General features: G+C 41.2%; 2 protein-coding genes across 17 annotated transcripts in view; one reads left to right on the top strand and one right to left on the bottom strand.

Moving 5' to 3' along the window:
* LOC136438795 (protein CBFA2T1-like) overlaps positions 1 to 4,182 on the top strand; it is a 190,677-nt gene extending 186,495 nt beyond the window's left edge. For all 15 annotated transcript variants that reach the window (XM_066433750.1, XM_066433742.1, XM_066433748.1 and 12 more), the window contains 2 exons: positions 434 to 556; positions 938 to 4,182. In XM_066433750.1, the coding sequence (XP_066289847.1) occupies positions 434 to 556; positions 938 to 1,096 (282 nt within the window). In that variant the 3' untranslated portion in view covers positions 1,097 to 4,182. The remainder of the gene's footprint in view (positions 1 to 433; positions 557 to 937) is intronic.
* Positions 4,183 to 4,794: 612 nt separating this feature from the next.
* Positions 4,795 to 19,994, bottom strand: LOC136438797 (RING finger and SPRY domain-containing protein 1-like). 2 transcript variants are annotated; one of them, XM_066433752.1, is made up of 15 exons: positions 19,772 to 19,994; positions 18,866 to 19,466; positions 16,144 to 16,196; positions 13,882 to 13,994; positions 13,126 to 13,252; positions 12,946 to 13,004; positions 12,756 to 12,822; positions 12,046 to 12,177; positions 11,283 to 11,398; positions 10,721 to 10,864; positions 9,947 to 10,058; positions 9,264 to 9,366; positions 8,722 to 8,874; positions 8,122 to 8,226; positions 4,795 to 7,721 (listed from the first exon to the last, which is right to left on the bottom strand). In XM_066433752.1, exons 2-15 carry the CDS (start codon positions 19,327 to 19,329, stop codon positions 7,637 to 7,639), a joined length of 1,833 nt encoding a protein of 610 aa, XP_066289849.1. In that variant the 5' UTR covers positions 19,330 to 19,466; positions 19,772 to 19,994; the 3' UTR covers positions 4,795 to 7,636. The 2 variants fall into 2 exon arrangements, with proteins under 2 accessions (XP_066289849.1, XP_066289850.1); XM_066433753.1 differs by having other exon boundaries at positions 18,866 to 19,307.
* Between the last annotated feature and the right edge of the window lie 254 nt (positions 19,995 to 20,248).

Genomic DNA, 20,248 nt, shown 5'->3' with positions numbered 1-20,248 from the left:
AACGAAGTTGATATTTCCCTCTCCTATCTTCATGCTGTTTGGGTATACATTGTATTTAAAGAAGTTAATTTACCTTCCTATCCTTATTGTGTTTATGTTAATCTTTTTGTTTTCATCTTAATAGTGTTAAGGTATATGTAAATTATTTGTTCTTTCTCCTATCTTTATGGTATATCTAAATGAGTTAGTTTGCCTTCTCCTATCTTTCTGCTGTTTGGGTGTATCTAAAGAAGACGTGCCTCTCCTATCTTTCTGCTGTTTGGGTGTATCTAAAGAAGGCATGCCTCTCCTATATTTCTGCTGTTTGGGTGTATCTAAAGAAGGCGTGCCTCTCCTATCTTTCTGCTGTTTGGGTGTATCTAAAGAAGACGTGCCTCTCCTATCTTTCTGTTGTTTGGGTGTATCTAAAGAAGACATGCCTCTCCCCACACAGAATTGCTGGAACTGCGGCCGCAAGGCGAGTGAGACGTGCAGCGGGTGCAATGTCGCCCGTTACTGCGGCTCCTTCTGCCAGCACAAGGACTGGGAGAACCACCACCGCATCTGCGGAACACAGGTACGCCACACCCGGCAGCGCATGACACACCCGGCAACGCATGCCACACCCGGCAACGCATGACACACCCGGCAACACATGCCACACCTGGTAACGCATGCCACACCCGGCAATGCATGCCACACCTGGCAACGCTAAACCTATACTTAAAGGAGAATCAGGAGTTATAGCATTTGTAGTAATGGGGGGTAATGACGAAAACTTAAGGTCATTGGGAGACATGGTTTTGGAATTCAGGGAAAATGAATACAGTGGGCTTCCTCAAAGTAAAAGGAAAAATTTGGGCATTTTCAGAAAGTGCTAAAAAGTCAACGTTGCAACTAACTTTCCATTGATGTTGTGCAAAGACTGACAGCTATGCCCCCTATCTCTCCAACGCAGGCACTGCAGCAACAAGCTGCAGCCAGTACCGACACAGCCGCTGCAACCACCTCCGCCACCACGCCGCCAACCGTCGCCAGTCCCGTGGAGTCCGTCAAGTCCGTCACCACGACAACGTCGCGATCAGGGTCCCCCGTGGAGAAAGCAGAGGCCCGCTAGGCCTGTTTATCCAGAAAAACATTCATGTATACAGAGATATAGGATACTTGGGACAGACAACTGCATCTACACACAACTGTTGTAGTGAAGAAGAATAAGAGAATGTTCCAACGAACAGACTTCTACTAGTATTGCCAACCTCATCTTATATTCATGTATATCAGGGAGATGCGTCCATTTGAACTGCTAAGCTATAGCCAGTGCAGGGTTGGATGCAGGGTTTTGAATGGAGGCAGCCGTACCAGTTGTCCTGTGCTGTGTGTGACCACGTTGTACATTACAGGTTCCCTTGTGAGTCTGGAGTCAGTTGTGCAGATGTCTCATGATATGTGGTTTAGTGCATAGACCAGCCAGAACGGGAACAGAAATGGAGATCTACCGCAACAGTGTTGACCACACCGATTGATTTTTTTTCTCGGGAGTTGGTTGTTTTAAGAACAGCAACCAGGGTTTTGATTAGTCCCGTACGCCTGTGAAATTACTTAAAATGTGAAGAATTGGATTTAAATTTGCCCAATAAGTGAAAAAACCAATTGGCAATGTTTGACATGTTTACCACCAAATCTTGTTTTGTTTCCTAATTGGACGTTTCCTATTCATGCACGTTTTCAGTAAATTCATTTGGTCAGCACGTATAATTCCCTTGGTGCTGCCCAACAGAGATCTGAGCTGAGAGAAAGAAATGAAAACGGTGTGGGCTGAGAGAACCAAACCTTCTCTATTTCTGTTGTTGTGTACGGCAGTTGTACAGGTCACACGACACATGCTAGAGTTGTACTTGTAGTAGCGATGACAATCCTTATTTTCTCATCCAAAAATCGCCGATAACATTATATCAGTATCTGCCGTATATACACAAGCATGCTTCTCACTGGCTGTAGTTTTCCGCAGTCACCTGATATTTTAGACAAAGTCTCGAGTCACTGTCAAGTGCAGTAACTATTGTTGTGATCTTGGCAATATCGTTTCTGGAGATAGTTAAAAGATAAGGTTGCTCTGCACGTATGTGTTCCAACTAGAGGCACGTTTGTCTGTAACTGTACCTTCAAAAGTGTATGTGCACAGTACGACCAGTCCTAGTTGAGAACGCCTTTGGCATTTCTGTGGCAATGTGCTAAAGGTACTGAGCCCTATGTTGGCAACTTGTTTCATACGGCCTATTTGTCACAGTGCTCAATAGTAGTCTTGCTTTGGTGCTGTTAACCGTACACTGGACCAAACTCTGTGGAAAGCACCTGTATAAATGTAAACTGTATTCTTAGGGCACAACAAGCTCAAACTAGTGTTGAGCGAAGTACATAATACTTATTTATCCCACTGTATGTACATATATTACAACTATTTTCTTTATTTGTGTCTACTGCAAAAGAGTAATATATATTTAACAGTTTGAGATATCTCCGGTGCTTTGAGGGGTAAGATGGAAATGTGTGAGGTCTAACGATTGTGGTCTCTGCAATAACATAAGTCATTAGGTGTGTGTACTTGAGTTTTCGTACCGCTAACAACAGTATGTACTAAACACTGACATAATTGGAACCAATGCTCAAGTGTATGATGTGTTAGGGCGATGAAATCTCCTCCTTTGTGGACATGTATTGTGTTCAGATGTTGCAGTTGTATGTGGTGTTACTTTGTCGACTGAGACATAGGAAATTCTTGTGACTAATTCTTGCATTTGCACAGCTAAAGGACGTTTCAGGATGTACAGAATGATGATTCTCACCCTTTAAACTGTGAATTCGAGGTCTCTGCAACATGCAAGATGTACTGTTAGTTAGTAGCAGACATGGTGGAGTCGACTAAAGGAAGAGTTCCATTGTTTCAGCCCAAGTAGGATAGGTTAGGACCGGCAAAGAATTTAGCCACCACCTTTGGTCTGGTAGCGTAACAAAACTTATTCATGACCTTTGACCCCTCGAATTTGCATCTACTGTTTACTGAAGGGTCAGAGTTGAAAGGTTATGACTTGCCAAGTTGGACACTATGTTGATAGTTTCTGCCATTGGATGTGATACATGTGCTTGTGAGTGCTTGTGGAAAGAGCGAGACCAGGAGTAAGTCATCTCGCTTCTGTCTATAGATATCATACTCTATGGAACTCTGTTGTTCTCTCTTCGTCAGGGAACACAAGGCTCTGTGACCGAACCAAGTCCTGTCAAAGATGTTGTATAAGTAGCTGTGCTGATCAGGAATACAGACTGTTGCCAGATACTCATTGTTGATACTAAGATTTACAAAGAGCTGCCTTTATATGTCATTATTCCCCGTGGAGTCGAGAAAGTAGCAGACCTTGATGTCGTCAGTTCTCGACCATAAATGGTTTCGACGGGAACAGATTCGGTAGAACATCACAAAACTTTGTTACGTGTCGTAGGAGCTGTGCTAGTGGTAGTGTTGGTTGATTACTGCAGGTCCAGTGGTTTACCAGGAGAAATTTCTACAGTGTAGGCAGCAATATTCAGACACAAAATGGTCTGTCCTGAAAACATTTCCTCACACAGAATCACCGTTTAGTCATAGGCGTGAGTACATAGCAGGGCTGTCTCCAGCTTTGAAATTTCTTACGTCCCACTCAGTGTTTTGTAGCCCATGTTGTTGAATCTGTCATTCTAAGCTCATGAAAATGCTTCATCAATTTCATGTCATCAAAGTAAAGTTTTTTGGTTAAGTTAAGAATTTCCGTCCCGGTACAAAGGGACTGGTCCTGGAGACAGCCCTGGTCCATAGTGTGTATTTCGCAGAACATTTCCATACGTACTCAAGACAGCGCTAGTTGGTGTTGGAGGTATGAAACCACACGAAGATTGTTTGATATATCAAGAGAAACGTTTTTTCGTCTTGATAACCGGTTCCCAGTCACTTGACCATAGAGGAGCATTTCCAACCTTTGTATGTGTATGTGAATATTATAGCAGAAGTGAAGAGAAAACATTGCCAAATTTCTGTACAATTGCACAAGCACATAAGGTAAAAAGAGCCTGTGTATCTGTAGTAGTTGGAGATGTAGTCATGAAGCTGTACATGTAAATGTTACGATGTATGTAATTATTGTTATTTTTTAATAAAACAGCATGAAAGCAGTAGTTGTGGGCTGGTGGACTTTTCTAACTCAGGAGAAAGGTTGTATGGCTTGGTCTGTGTGTGTGTGTGTTTGAGTAGTCAGGGCATCAGTAGGGGCAACATGTAGAAGTTTCTAAGGGCATTTAGTTTAGACGACTTTAATTTCATAGCTATTCATCTGAAAGTAAGACCTCCCTGGTGGTGAACACCACCCACTCAGATAAAGATACCTGTCCTTGGTGCTGAACACACCATTCTCACACAGGTGAATACACCTGTCCTTTCTGCTGAACACAAGCACACATGTCCCTTAACACAATCCTTTCACAAGTAAACACACCTGTCCTTGGTGCTGAACACCCATCCAAACACCTGTCACCGGTGCTGAACACTATCCACGCAAGCACACATGTCCCTGAACACAATCCTCTCACAGGTAAACACACCTGTCCCGGATGCTGAACACCATCCATAAACAGATGAACACACCTGTCCAAGGTGCTGAACACAATCCACACAACGCCTGTCCCTGGTGCTGAACGCCATACACACACAAGCAAACAAACCTATCCCTGAACATATTAATGTTGTGATATTAATGTTACCAAGTCATAAATTCCATACAAAGACTTCAGTTTCAAGTTCAGTAAATCCTTTTCTTTATTTACACAGAAGCTATTGACTGTACACAGTGGAAGGTTGCTATGTACAGGTGTTCTTACAGTGCAATCTGAGCGGGGACATTCCTGTCATGCATATATCTGTAGGCAGGTAGCAGCACACAAACTTGCCTGTTTAACAATATAGTGTGCTAGCCTGGAGTCCAGCCTTATTAGCTTTAGTCCACTGCCCAAGCGAGGAGTGGAGCTTGGGTAGCAGACTAAAGCTAATAAGGCTGGACTCCAGGCTAATAGTGTACATTACTTAGCCTCTACCTGGCTCTGCGCGATCGCTGGGAAAATAGTAGAAATCGGCCAAATAGAGTGAATACTAGTAGTATGCCAGGGGTAGTCCGCTATACAGTGAAGCTCAACAGGCGATCTACGGATATTACTGGGGACTACATGAACAGACTACATGAATATTTTGCTGATACCAAGTAGCAGCTGAATGTTGGACAGTTTGAAAGTACAAGTATCGTACTAAGCAATCTCATTTGGTAACAATGGATAGAATAGCCACAAAATGTTCAAGACTGTAGCTGTAACATTTCAACAAGTCAATCCCCATTTTAAGAAACCCCTGACTGCATTATTCCAATATAGCAGTAGTACGACAAATTGATATTTGAACATTTTTTCTGAGGTATTTGTTCTTATCCTTTAAACATTTCTTCCTCAGTCTGATTGGTTGATTGGCTGGCTGGCTGATCCAATGAAAGCTATTGTTACAGAAGCATATCTTTGCATAAAGAGCTTTTGCACATTTATTATAGACATGCAGCAAGAAAGCTACAAAAGTACTGCCATTGTTCTGCTATCAAATCACAGTGTTATTGCTTGTTCTGTGACTGAAGAAAAATGAAAGCTACAGACCAAATCTTGTTAATGTTACCTCAAAATAAGCCTAAAATGCAGGTAGATTATGACTGGAACGGAGCCACCAACATCTATGTATTTTGCTCAGTCTTTCTTAAAATGTTTTTATTTCTGGATTTTGCAGCCGCACACAGATATTGAAGGATGACTTGTAAGGCCGCAGTGCAGCGCAGGTATGCACAAAAGTGCTGCAGCAGTGAAAGGAGTTTTATCTGTTTCCAATAAAATCTTCATCGCTACAAAACGTGTGTGTGAGCTGTTTTGCCATCCTTACATTAAGTCATCAATTCACTCTGCTATTGGACGCCACCTTATACTGTGACACATGTATAAGGGACATGGAAAAAGGTGACAAAACATATCATGTGCCAATTATGCAGATGACATTATGTAATGATAACGGAAAATAGTTGCTATTGTGGAACTATACAAACATTGCTAAAAACTAATAAACAAATATTAGTGACAAAACATTTCGTGGTACACAAATGACATATGTAAGATATATATATCTTTAACTACTGACAACAGGTTGGAATTTCAGTGAAGTTTTCCTATGAGTTAGCATATAAACATACTCTTCAACTGTGAGGGATAGTTTCACACAATATGGTAAAGTTACATAAAAAGTACTGTATTCTTTTTTCCTTCAGAACATTATGCATCCATCGTGAATAGTGTCATCAGGCTGATAAGCCACAGGACAACAAAAAAATTCTTTGTACACTAAGTGCTTTATTCAAGACGACGTTTCTGTGACTGTCTGTCACCTCCCTCAGGGCAATACTGATTGGTTCTGTTTCCCACTGCTGCTACATGTTGTACAAACCAGTTGGATAAGGTGGTTGTATGGATCAAGAAATCCACTCGTTATGAACCGTGATGAGGGGCATATAGACTCACGTTTCTTATATTCCTTTGCTGGTCAACATCTATGTATAAATCGCACTACTTTATGTTTGATACCACATTGTAAACACTGCATGAACTACCTATATATGAGTGTAAATACTTTGAAGACAGCATGTATTCGCAGCGACACCTAGCCGCAGTGCGAACTAGAACCAGACCGCATTGCCCTGAGGAAGGTGACAGACACCCCACCAAAACATCGGTCTTGAATAAAACACTTCTCGGTTGTGTACAAAGGACTTCGTTACCCATTGTGCAGTGCTGTCTTCAAGGTTTTGAAGACAGCAGTATGCATGATTGTAGAAATCTAACAAGCTGCTTACAATTTATCATGTTATACAATGCTAAACTTTCTTCCGACACTAAGGTATTCACGGATCGAATTTTCGGGCCATACCATTTCACTGGACAAAGTCAGAATACTGGACACTGGGCAGGACTACTTTATGAAAGGTATAAAGGAGGCCATATACATAAGGGCACGCCAGCCATCACTCAACAGAGACAGTGGGCGTTATAAACTTTTGATCACGTTTGATCAATTGCTGACGTCACGTATCCATAAAGACATGTGTCAATAAAGTCACGTGTCTGTAACTCTTGCGAGTTTACGTTCCGCAGTGATTGGTCATTGTTGATCCTGAAGAAGGCGACAGTGGTCGTCTAAAATTTGATCCGTGAATACCTTAGTGTTGGAAGAAAGTTTAGCATTGTATTACGATTACTACCAACACAGATGAGCTTTCATTAGAACAATTTATCATGTTTGTGTTCCCTGCAGACAGTCAACCTTTAAAGACGATCATCTGCAAAGTTTACAAACATTTTAGTCATTGCTATTAAAGGTGCTGGAAAATATGAATATGGCATTGAATCTAACAGTTTCAGTTTCAGTTATTAAAAATCCACAGGACATGCAGAAGAAAACGGGCATACACAACATGCAGACAAATTCAGCAATTCTGTAAATTAATACTCTTGACAGGCACTGGATTGAGACGCGTTGGGCAGCCTAGCGTGGCCTTTGCTACGTGACCTCTACCCTCTGCTGGATCGGTTCCCGGCAAATCGGGCAAGACTCGATCTGGATTGCACAGGTCATACATAGATCCCTGGTGAACAGAGGAAAAAAACACTGATTAGAATACATCTGACATCAGCTAATGAAGTTTCCCATCAATGCAAATTAGACTCTACAATTTTTTGTGTAAATGTTATTTGCGTAAGGACACATCCTGGTTGTAGGATCTCTGCAGAAAATTTACACAGGCCAAATGAAAATAAAAACAGACATTCTGTGACATAGGAGGTAAGAATAGGAGGACTGACAACACTAAATAATGAATTCAGGAAGACTGGCATTAGTTAACGTTGAATTGACTTGTTATAGCAAAAAAAAATTATTTATGGTATTTATGAGGTATAGTTACAAGTATGTATAACAGGCTTAGGCCACTGCTTAAGTTAGTTCTGACCCCTGTTGAATGTACTCGGTACTGCACCCCTCCTTACCTGTGCCCACACGGCCTGAGTTCTGTATCTGCTTGGTTGTCGAAGCAGAGATTGCAGCAGTTCTCCTTGAAGCTCAGCTCTCGAAGCAGGGCCAGCTTCTTGTGCCTGCAGGGTGGAAAAGATATGACAGGTTAAACCATGATATTACAGGTCGTATCCGCGTGGTGCAGTGGTTTGTGCAATCTGCAACTTCACCATATTTGGTTCGGATTCCATGAGGCCAGCGGCCCGGGTGACTGGAAAAGAGTCGCATCGTCCCATTGGATGTGACAAAAAGCCAGGGGCCCGTGTATGAGGGTGCTTGGGCAACAGCCTCAAGCGTTAAACTTCTGCATGTAAAAGAACCCAACGTACTAATTGAGAATTTTAGGGATGACCTGGTGTGCTTGGCTAAGAATTTAGCCATAGCAAAGCTGCATCGCACTACTAGTTAACAAAAGATTGTCATGCTTTGTCCTCAGTCTAAGGTTGGCTGCTTTACCTTTTATTACATAGAGGGAACATTTTTGGCGGTGCATCAGGGGCGGAGCCAACTGTTTCCTGACTCATACCATCAATTTTACATCTTCAGACATACACATAAAAAGATATCGTGCTGACCTTGGTAAGATGACCTTGTCTTCGCTGGACAGCTCCGCGTGGTCGTTAAACTTGCTGAAGGTCATGGGCGGCGGGTACCTGAAGTCTTCTGCCCCGAAGTTGAAGATGCACTGCTGGAAGGACATGAAGCTGGCAGCCGCAAAGAAGCCCGATCTGAAATACAGACTTTCTTCAATACAGGGCAGTCTCCTTCACACTGCAAATTCAAAACAGTCAATCTTTGAAGAAACAAGACATCGATGATCACATACCTCCGTGAAATATTTTTTGTGAATTTTTTAATCCCATAGCCCTCACCAAGAAGTCGGTGTCAGCTGGCCTGTAATTCTGCAGTACTGGAATACTGCTATTTTTTGGGGACCTCAATAACTCTTCACTTAGCGAAATTCATACAAAATCTATCTACACAATATTGCGTTATAGCTTATAGGTGCAAATGCACAAAGTGACAAACATAACCAAAACAGTACCCCATTCGGAAGACAAGTGTAATAATCGATCCACAAGAGCCCCCTTGCAGAATGGTTTTGCAATGCACCTACCTGGCTGATTTGAAGACATCCCTCTCTGGAGGTAGGTTGTTCCCATTGAGTGAGAACACGATCTGTTTGTTGTCCAAGTCTAGCAAGAACCCTAAAACATCACCTGCGAAGAATCAAAGATAAACTGGAAGTCAATATGGTGCAGTCAGATGTTCAACATGCATATAGCTATGGATGAGGGTCTGCACTGGGGCCTTGGGGGGATCCTAGCCTGGGTGCCATCCTATTTCTCCCGGGGGTTAAAATGTTTTTTGAGGGTAGCGAGTGTAGGAGCCCCCGGTGGAAATGGGATGGCACCCAGGCTAGGGGGATCCTAGCAATGCTTGATGTCAAATTTTGGAGGGCTGGCAACGCTTAAAGATAAATTCGGGAGGCCTGTCACAGAAAAAGGCAAGGACAGAAAAGCGACAGGACAGAAAAACAAAAAAAGACAAACAACAAAATTGATCGACAAAGTAGCATGTGTTCTTGGAACTAGTAGTATAAGTGATACGTCCAACTCAACATGTTGATTCATTCATATACTTGTACGTAGATAATGATAGTTCTTTTGTATCCAGTTGTTTGTATGAAAAGTTGTAGAAAACCTTTTGAAAGTTGCTGTACTTTTGTTGTGTCAATAAAGATTGTGTGTGTGTTGAAATTTCAAGGATGGATCCTAAAAAAATGACTCTCATACAGACCTTCCTTCCAGGCTTCGTGGGCGTGAGGACGAGACTTGGCGTTGTACCAGATCAGTTGCCTGCAGCCGTCATACGCACAGGAAAACTCGTCGTCACCGATACCATACCCTTCCTGAAATTTACATGCAAATAAGTTATTTCTTTTCCTGTACTTTGTTTTTCTCTTGTTTTGTATTATGTGTTGTTCATTTTGTGAAATGCAATAAAAAAGATATTAAAAATTTTACAAAATAAGTTATTACAAACACAAACACATACATGTAAGCAGTAGGCTGTAGGCATAGCCAACTTGCAAGTCATGTGTGTACATAAATCAGCAATTTTTAACAGCTGTCTCTCAATTTAATGTTTGAATTTGGGATATACAAAAAACAAATTCATCAACATTGTAAACTTTTTTTAAAGTTGCGGTGAAGCAAGAAGTGAGTGTGCAGAGGAGGCCGTTCAAGTTGGAGTGGTTAATGTCAAAACCATGAATATAAAACCATTGCAACTATTTCAGGATCTACAAATGTATAGTATCAAATAAAGGATTTACATGTGTATCTAAGCTGTCCCAAGTATGCAAATGAAGATCTAATCAAAATCACCTATTCCAAATATTGGTTGGGTTTACACACGCGTTTTCGAAGTCAACTCCAAGTCGCTGACTCTACTTGGAGTCAAGTTGGAGCCATTGAGTAAAAACATGTGTGTAAACTCAGCCAATAATACACACAACACTGTTTCTCAGTGTTTGTTTGTACGAATATTCCCTTTTAGCTATTTCCTTACATGGTTAAGGAACTTGCTGTCCTTGGTCGCCCACCCGATCTGCATGACTCCCGCTGTGACGACTAACACCTCGTAGTACCAGACCCCGGCGTCCACACAGAACGTACAGCGTACGCTCTCAAAGGACGAGGCGTCGCTTCGTGCCTGGTGTTTAAACATAACCACAAACAATAAACCTATCTTTTCATATACAGTATAAACTTAAAGCCATGTGTCACTCATTGCTCGAGTCTACCTTTTCTCTTTATAGTGGTCACCTGGCCATCGTGGCCAAATTGCCTCAGTCCCTTGAGTGACCACTATAGACAGGTTTGACTGTACTAGCAAACCACCAAAATTATGATCGTTTCATAATAAATGCTGTGATATTTTCTGAATGACCCGCAGTCAGCATCTGTCTGCCTTATCAAATATGAAAAGTGAGTGAACACCCTCTATACATGTGTCCAGACACAATAATGTAACACTAATAAGCAATATCATAGATAATATCAATGACTTGCATGCTAATGATGAATTTTCTTTATGTGGCCTTAATCAAAATAATATTTTGTGTTCTTACCTCTAGACCGTGTGGCGATATTTTGAGATATTCGCTGGTGTCATTACTGTTCAGCAGTACATTGATGCTTTTCAAGTCTGCACTCTCGTATGTCAGCGTCCTCCCGTCCTTCAAAACTGCGTACAAGGCAATGATAGAAATGCAGGGACATTGTCACATGGTTTCAAAAGTACGGTACAGTTCGAAATCTAAACATATCAACAACATGCCTTTAAAAAATGTATTCACAACATAAGTTAGTTTTTCATGTCATGTTTATGTCGTGTATTTGGCATGCACTGTATATGATTACCACAACAACCGATAATTTATTCACATTCTGTCACAATCGCCGAATTTGAGCCACACAAACTGTTTCGTCATAGGGGGATTTTATGCACAAACTGTCCATGTCATTGTGCAAGTCCGTAAAAAATAGAAGGTGTTCGAACGACATTCCCCAAACTCTACCGCTGTCACAGAGCCCAGCATCCCACTGTTAAACTTTTCGGAATATCGCTATACGTTGGTGGGTAGTCCCCTTTCTCACGTGCGTAAAATACCCAGAAAAACGGCTTGATTTGCACTTTCATCTGGTGTAAGTCAGTCAGATTGTAATCAAACACTGTCATTCGAACGCTTCTATTTTTTAAGGACGTGCATAGACAGTTTGTGAGCAAAATCCCCTCTATCACGAAATCAGATTATGTGGTTCAAACTCGTCTACTGAATCTACAGAAATGACTGTGATTGGTCAACAGAGAGTGATTGACAGCTGTCTTACAGAGATTGTCCAGGCACCACTGAGCACAGAAGCCCACTTGTCTCCGCAGGAACTTGGGGTCGTTGACCCACTTCTCCAGGATGACCAGATGGCTCGTCACACCTGCTTTTGCTATGGTTGCCTTGTTCTCACCTAGATGAGGGAAAAATGTCATTTGCATACTCAGGATAAAAGTTTACATACTCGGGACATTAACATGTTCCCATGGTCTTGCTAATTTTTTTTTTACCTTGATACAGTGTTTTGTAATTTATCTACAGGATGCAGGGAGTAAATTTAGCACCCAAAGTCCTGGCAGTGTACATTCACTTATCATTGTTTCAGGGTTATTATTGCTTTGCCCCAGGTAAGAAATCTGGGTCCTCAACACTTCTTCTAATATGGCTAAAGATGGAACATTTTTTTCAATACTTGCTTCTTGTCTTTTGACTAGTAAAGCCTGTTGCCAAAGTTGCAATTTCGGAAAGTAAGAAAAATCCTGGCCTCCCACATAATATTTCATCATAAGCTGCAGTACCAGCAACAGTTGCAAGGTGGGGCTCCTCTCTGCCAATTTCTCAGCTATAAGGCCCAGTGTAAACGTCACAGTGAAGTAAAATTAAGTTCCAGGGAAAGCATGCACACACACCACACACACCACACACACACACACACACACACACACACAGACACACACACACACACACACACACACAAAAGAACTGACTTACTTGTTTGTGAAAACTTTTCTAATGCTATTATGGAGTGTAAGATGACTGCAGGATGACATTGAGGGTCCTGTAGGGACAAGAAGAGAGAAAAAGTCAGACACAGTTTATAATTTACACTATTAAAATGTTACATTGTTAGAAAGTCAAACTCTGAACTGTCACAAAAGTTGTTTATTCATCTCCTACATACCAGATTTGCTAGAAGGTAGTCCAGGTTGCCCTCTGTCAGCAAGCTAACACTATTTGGACCTGTAAAAAAATGTACAACAGAGTCATGAATTTCCCCATATGAGCCTAAGCAGACTTTAACTGCCCGCATCCCAAATCATAAGCTGCAGTACCAAGAACAGTTGCAAGGTGGGGCACCTACCTGCGAGTTTCTCGGCTATACACCCCAGAACTGCTGCAATGTTCCTGTGTCTGGCTGGATGCTGTAGGCCAAGTCTGGATATTCTTTTACAGAGACTCAGGCTAGATGACAACTTCAGTATGGACTCCTACAGATACAGAAAGTGGTTAATTTGGTCAACACAAATTATAGAGAAAATGTACTTGTACAGCAGTTGGTTGTCTTGGTTTTGCATCTTTGACAAGGTCTCGTTCTTTAGTTGTTAGTGTTTTTTTACACTGTGGGCAATGTAAAAATCTTTCATATGTGTTCGTAATGAACCTACAGGATATGTATTGATTTCATTCATTCCATGTTGAACACATTTATCCCACATCAGGTAGAAAATTACCAGCAACTCCAATACACTCAATCCCTTTTCGTGTTAACACATTATCTCATCATCATAACACATAATTCCAAGATATCGCAATGTTTTCTTTTACGGCTTTTCAAAGGGACATTTTTTTCTTGAGCTATTGTGCTGGGTTTCATGAACATCAACTGCCATAAGAATTGGATTACCTTGCCACGAAAACCTCATTGATTTTTCGATGGTGCGATGTTCAGTAATTGAAGAGGGGCGTATATTTGGTGCAAATGTGTACTACATGTACATGTACGTGGGAATCAATTGAAAAATACTATCATTGTTGTTCAACATTATCAGAAAATATTGCATTTTGGTTTCATACAAAATTACAAGCTTTGAATTGACAGTATTACACTACTCCGTACCTTGGTTGGCAGTGGACACTCGTCCAGCAGGAGAATGATGACCGCTGGTCCGAGGGGGTCATCCATGGGGATGACATTGATGAGGGAGTGGACCACACTCAGCCAGCCTGCCTCTACACAAACAAACAAACAAAGAAATAGATAAACAAAGATCAACATACAAAAATTCAGGAAGCTCAAACTACATACAGAAGTCTATTGGAATCCATTTGAAAAATGATAACACTCTGGAAAGGAACATATTGAAAACACAATGATTTGAAGGAATTGATGGTATATTTCCCAAATTATCTTGCTTTTTGCTGTGCTTGAATTTAGTAGACCAAAGCTTTAAGGAGTCCCTATAGCTAAACTGGTAGCAGCCTCTCAAAATTAAAGAAATAGTGTTTGAAATCTGAAGAATCAAAAGTTTTACAGACATGCATGATGATCATGTAATCAAATGTAACTACTGTTGTTGATGATGCTGATGGGAAAGAATATTGAGAGCTGAACTTGAGCCATAAAATATAGAAGAGACACTTATAGTTCGTCTGATCAATGGAAGATAAACCGTCAGGGGGTGACTCATCTTCTACTAGTTCTAGGTGATTGTCTTTGCTCATACATCATTAATATACAGGCATTATTGTTCCTTCAGAGAATCAGACCCTTGCAGTTAGTTAAACAAAGTTGTAGTGTCTAGTGGCACATAGTGCAGCAAATTTCCTTGCTGTTTCACTTTCAGTAGCAGGGCATGTTTTTACAGGGAGGGCGGGGTTGCTAGCTCTTCCCATTTATCATGCTGGGAGGCACTGACTCGAACACGGGACCCCCATTTTATGTATCTTCTGAAAGACGGGTGTAGCCCCAACTGAGATGTCCTGGCCCAGGCAGGATTGAACCTGGGTCTCCCTGTCAGCAACTAATTGGTACCAGTGTCAGTATATTCCCCAATGAAATGATGATAACTGTATTTAAGCTTTGAAGATTTATACATTGTACCAGATTGAAACTGTCCATTGACTACAACATATATCACTACAATGTTATTATTGAGAGGGACTTGTTTTTGTAGTCTTTTTGTCCATTTATCAACACATTAATCAATTTATCAATTCCTTGTTTGAAAATGGTAATTTGTTGTTTTATGCTTGATAATAGCTGAAGCAGGATATTGTTATATTGTAAGAAATAGCAGGAAAAATATTTGTATTTACAGTAGAGCATTGCCACATCAATGTTTCATATTCGCTAATGTAGCAACATGTACGGAATTGACATCACCCTGTTAAGTCGGGCGCTAGCTGATCCCATCCGAGCCTACACCTTAATTACATTAGAGGGCCTTGAATGAAATTTGACCGTCTACGAAACCTCCTCACAAAAGAAAACATGTTGTTCCCCAAAGCTAATGGATTAAATCATTTTTCAAACATTTCTTGTCATTTGTCTGCCGCACATGAGTTTGAGTTGAGGGATGGGGTAATTTGTACATATTGTATGGATGCTTTATTGTAGCAAGTGATTTGTGAGAGCTAGCTGATTCACTACGGTAAAACTCATCGCTTCTCGTGCATATAGATGAGTTCATTTAACATTTACATGTTAGACAGATGCGGAGGGGGCTGTAAAACACTCCGGGTAAGACACCAAAGAAAATAAGGTTACAACAGGGCTGCGTACCGGGGTAATTCGGTACAATACTGTGAAAGTCTTTCAGGTACATGCAGGTCGAAAATACCAAATTTCACTGTGCATATTTATTTCGTGTCTAAGTAAAAAGGTGTATTTTTCGTACTACAAAGATGAAAATGTAGCAATAGAAAAGGACAAAAATGCTGTACAGGCAAAAAAAATCAATGCTATATTTGATTTAGGACCTTCTTGTGAGAGTAGGTTCTTTGCATGAAGTACTAAAAGTCCTAATAAACATTAAGTTTACTGTTTCTGTCATCATTGCTGAATTGTTAAGGCTATGTTCAAATCTGTACCTAAACCTCTGTACCTGTACCTGATATTAGCTTCTAACAGGTGCACACCCTAAGTCAATTGGGCAATACAACACAATACACAAGGTGCTCCCACACTCATTCTCTACCATTGAATGCAGACATTGGAGCAAATTATTGTTATTGTTGTGCAATTCCTAATTTTTGTATGTCATGTGTATGTATAATTTAGGACTCAAGGAAGAGTAGTGAAGTATAATAATATCTATGTACTCTCACTAATGGAAATGTTTCAAACAATAAACAATAAACAAGAGAATAAGATGGTTACCTTTCTCTGCGATATCGTGCAGGGCCAGCATAGCGTAGGGAGGCTCCTGTTCACTGGAAAAACAACAAACCACAAAAAGTCACAATTGTGTTTATCTGTCGTGTAGTATAAAGCCTTCAGGCTTAACAAACTAGTTCTGTTTTTTTGTTGTTTTTTTGTTTGTTTGTTTGTTTGTTTGTTTATTTCACCAGGGGAAACATATAGCCTACTGGTGCTTTTCAATGTGTCCTTGGGGAATACCAGTTCAATAAAACAAGACCAGAGTGAGTTTGATGAGATGAGTGCGGTGGGTTCTTTAAGGTGCTTGAGGCGTGTCTCTCCTCAAACACAGGACCTCCAGCTTTGCGTCCCATCCAAGAGGACGTCCCTTACACATACTCTGTGCTCATTTTCAGGCGAATCGATCAATTCTGAATGGACTATCCTAACCACAGGAACCACCGTGCCACCACACACTTGCATTACACAGTGATCGTTTTAGCAATATTTCATGTAGTTTCTATTGGCATATCAAATATGAATTTGGATTAGAATAAGGTCAAATCACACTGGGTGGTAAGCACGGGTCTTCTGAGCTGACAGAATAAAATGCCAGTCTGGTGACAGCCATGGCACGGTGGTTTATGGTGGCACAGTGGCCTTGGGGTTAGGGTTGTTGACTGGATCGAGGAATTGAGTTTGAATCCCTGACCGATGTTGTGCCGTTGCCTTTAAAACCAATTTCCACCCTCGACTCTGGTATAAATGAATACCTAGTATAGCTACATGTATCTACTTCTCAGATTCAGAAATCAGGTATATCAAGCTAACAATTAAGCCACATTCAGTTTAAACCAATCACATCAATCAGTTCAATGCTTAAAGAAGTGGCCCCCTACAGCCTTGCCTTGAGCAAAATCTCCAACATCTAACTACTAATAACAAACTCCTGGGTCCATAAAAAAAGACAAGTGTTCTTGCCCTACATAGGACCGATAGCTAAATATATCATATTTTTCCAATCAATTGGAGCACAGCCGGGTGACTTTGAAATTGGGAAAGACTCGGAACGACCTAAAATCATTAATTTTCGCCAGGGAATGTTCTATATGCAGGGCTTGCAATTCATTTTTGGGAAAAGGTGGTGTGCACCTACAAAAATGGTACCGTCATTTCGGGCAATGATAAAGCAATAAATTCTGTCCTCATCACTTGACCTGTGGTTGATATGGACAGCTGGAATCATACCTGCTAACGACTGTGTCTGTATCAAATATCCCACTGTGATGGACAGCACTACTCTGTTGCAACACCATGTACTTTACGCAACATTTGCCGACAAAACAAGGAAACATGGGTACAAACAAAACAGAGTAAATTTTTTTCTTTTAGTAAAATTTGTCCTTTCAAACAATCATAATAGATCTGATAAGCATTTTATTAATAGTACTGTAGAAATGGAAAAAATAAACTATGGGGAGATCTAAATGTGACTAAAGTAGAATCTGTTAATGTATCACTACATGTACAATCAATGGATTGGGTCATACTTACTAGTTAGTCATAACATGTACAGTGTACCTATTGATGTTTCTCAGTACTGGCAGTCAACAACAAAAACTATAAGGCCACACCTATTTATTTCCTTGGTTATTGGATTTTGCAGGAAAAAATGTAGTGTGCGAAAGAAAGAAAATACGAAAACAGACACCCTGTGATACTGATCATGATAGATCCAACTGTATTTGTGGTGATGCTGCGCCAATTCAATTTCATAGTTGTCAGATTTACAGCTCGATTAATTACTAAATTCTAAAAATCTGATGTGCCAGCTAACTATAGACATACAAATGCTAGTCCCTAATTTTCTGTATCTGTATGATACTGTATCTGTATCTATATAGCCGGTATAACCGCCATTCGGCATAACACACCAGCTTCGCAGGCACGCGGCGCGGCAGCAGCTGGTTATATTACGCCGAACGGCCTGTCACATTTTACACCTGACCATTTCTTTCATGACCTGTCGTGCTATTGAGAACCTTGGAGCTCAGTTGTGGTGCAGCTCAGCACAAATCAATACTTCAGCATATGGTGCTTACTGAAAGAGCATCAACAATAGATGCACGAAGCTACTGTAGATACCTTTAAGATTGCGATGATTTTATTTTGAGGTAAGGAGAAAATGGCGTGTTTGCTGTGGTTTTAAGTACGCAATTGAGCTACAGTCGCCTATTGTAGTTTGTACCGTAATTGAAATGCAGGTGGTTCAAAGTCATGTCGACGAAAACCGAGAACATAAATTTAACTGTGAAAATGTCATGAATAAAAGTAGGTCATGCAACTGCTTTAAAGCTCACAAAACTGAAAATTGTCTTTACCGGGGGTAGTCTTCTATTTTCTTAAACATTTAAGTTAGAAGAAGCAGTTACATTTTGCATTCGTTGAACGTAAAACTATATGTAACAAAAGGAAACAAAATGTCACTTTATCTCAGCAGTGCAAGATAGACACTGTAAATGCCTTTATGTTCACAGGGATTTAATGTCACAGTATGAAATAAATTGTGTTCACCATAGTTTTTAGTTTGCAGTCTAAACAAGTGGGTAGGCAGTCAAAAGACAGAACAAGCATTTTTTTGCGGTGTTTTCATGTTTGCACTGAACAAGTCACCACAAAAACTGTGGACATTAGACGACAATTTCAACATTTACTATGATTTACAGTAATAAGATGTACTTACTTATCCACGAGTGTCCGTATGATCGCCAGCGTGTCCAGCACAAGTTCATCGATGGTCACTTTCCTCGGACGCATCCCGACGACCCTCGGGACGGGCGGTTGTGGTGCCGGTCGCCTCGGAGGTCTTCTCCGGTCCCTGTTATCGCCCGGCAGTCCCTGGTCCGTCGCGTTTGCCAGCGTGGCATGGTTGTTGACCGGAGGTGCATTTGTCCATCCCGATACCGGTACTGGCTGCGGGTTACTCGTATACGAGTTACCGTGATCCGCTTCCGCTACACTGTCTTGGTCTCTACACAGGCACGCGTTCCCCATATTACACACAGGGGGACAGTTCCTTAGGTCAGGTTCTGATAAGGAGTCTTTAGGCCTTCCCAAGGAGTTGTTGAAGGCTCTCTCCAAGACGAAGTACAAGGCAGGAGCAACTTGAGTTCCCAACAGGTAACCTAACCAACAGGTCACGATCATAAATGTGGTGTGGATAGGACATCAGTCACGTATACGGTTAACGGTAAGGAAATTTTTCCCCTTCTTCGCTACAGTCAACAAGGCACAAGAACGTCTTCTTGACAATCAAGACTGATTGCTGGCTGTGGCTGACTGTCCTGCAAGTAGAAGAACGAAGGATAATGTTCTTAGATATCATGGTATTCAGTACTATTCACGTTAAAGTGTTAAGGTACCGTTATGGTTATTAAGGCGGAAACATAGATAGCTATAGGAGGAAAGCCATGCCTAAAGATATGGTCATCGCTTCCGTCCGTTTTTCACATTGTCTGAAGAACAAACATCACTGTGAAAGTAGGAAGACCAAAGGAATGGCGTGTGAAAATACAGAGCAAGAAAATCATCCGATTTACAACATCGGGTGACTGACAAATAATTTATATGAAGAACCAAAAACACGTACCGTGACGTTAGTGTTACCGGGTGTTACTAGGGCGCTGACATACTCCTCGCAGTTCGTAGCTTCCCAGCTTCGAGTCGAAACATTCCTGGCATTCTTAGTAACAATTTTAAAAGCTTACAAGCGAAGATCAGGCCACGGGAATCGGCGAAAGTAGCGGTTTTATCCGCCCACCTCCCCAGTTCCTTTCTACGGCGGCCATTTTGGGGACGGGAATGCCGGGTACCGAATGTTGACCTCAAGTAACCTCGTCAGCAACGAAGACAAAAGCGACATCTACCAATAAATGTATGAAGTGCAGTTGACTGGTCAAGTTTACCTCTATACCTCTATACCATCTTCGGGATGAGGAGGCTCAGCCTGTGGTAATCCCGGTCTCAAGACTTGCACGTTAAGTTATCTAAAGAAGATTTTTAGACATCTATAAAAAATTATGAGGTCTCAGGTGATTCTTCTGTTGAATGATAGCGATCCTAACAG

This window comes from Branchiostoma lanceolatum, chromosome 7, assembly GCF_035083965.1.
Source record: "Branchiostoma lanceolatum isolate klBraLanc5 chromosome 7, klBraLanc5.hap2, whole genome shotgun sequence".
NCBI lineage: Eukaryota > Metazoa > Chordata > Leptocardii > Amphioxiformes > Branchiostomatidae > Branchiostoma > Branchiostoma lanceolatum.
This window is presented reverse-complemented; position numbering and strand designations above follow the sequence as displayed.

Coding starts and splice junctions, on each gene's coding strand:
- LOC136438797 (XM_066433752.1), bottom strand. CDS start 19,329: ATGATCGTGACCTGTTGGTTAGGTTACCTGTTGGGAACTCAAGTTGCT. Junction 10,059..10,720: donor ACAGCAAGTTCCTTAACCAT/GTAAGGAAATAG, acceptor TGTAAATTTCAG/GAAGGGTATGGTATCGGTGA. Junction 8,227..8,721: donor GACAAGGTCATCTTACCAAG/GTCAGCACGATA, acceptor TCCACCCTGCAG/GCACAAGAAGCTGGCCCTGC.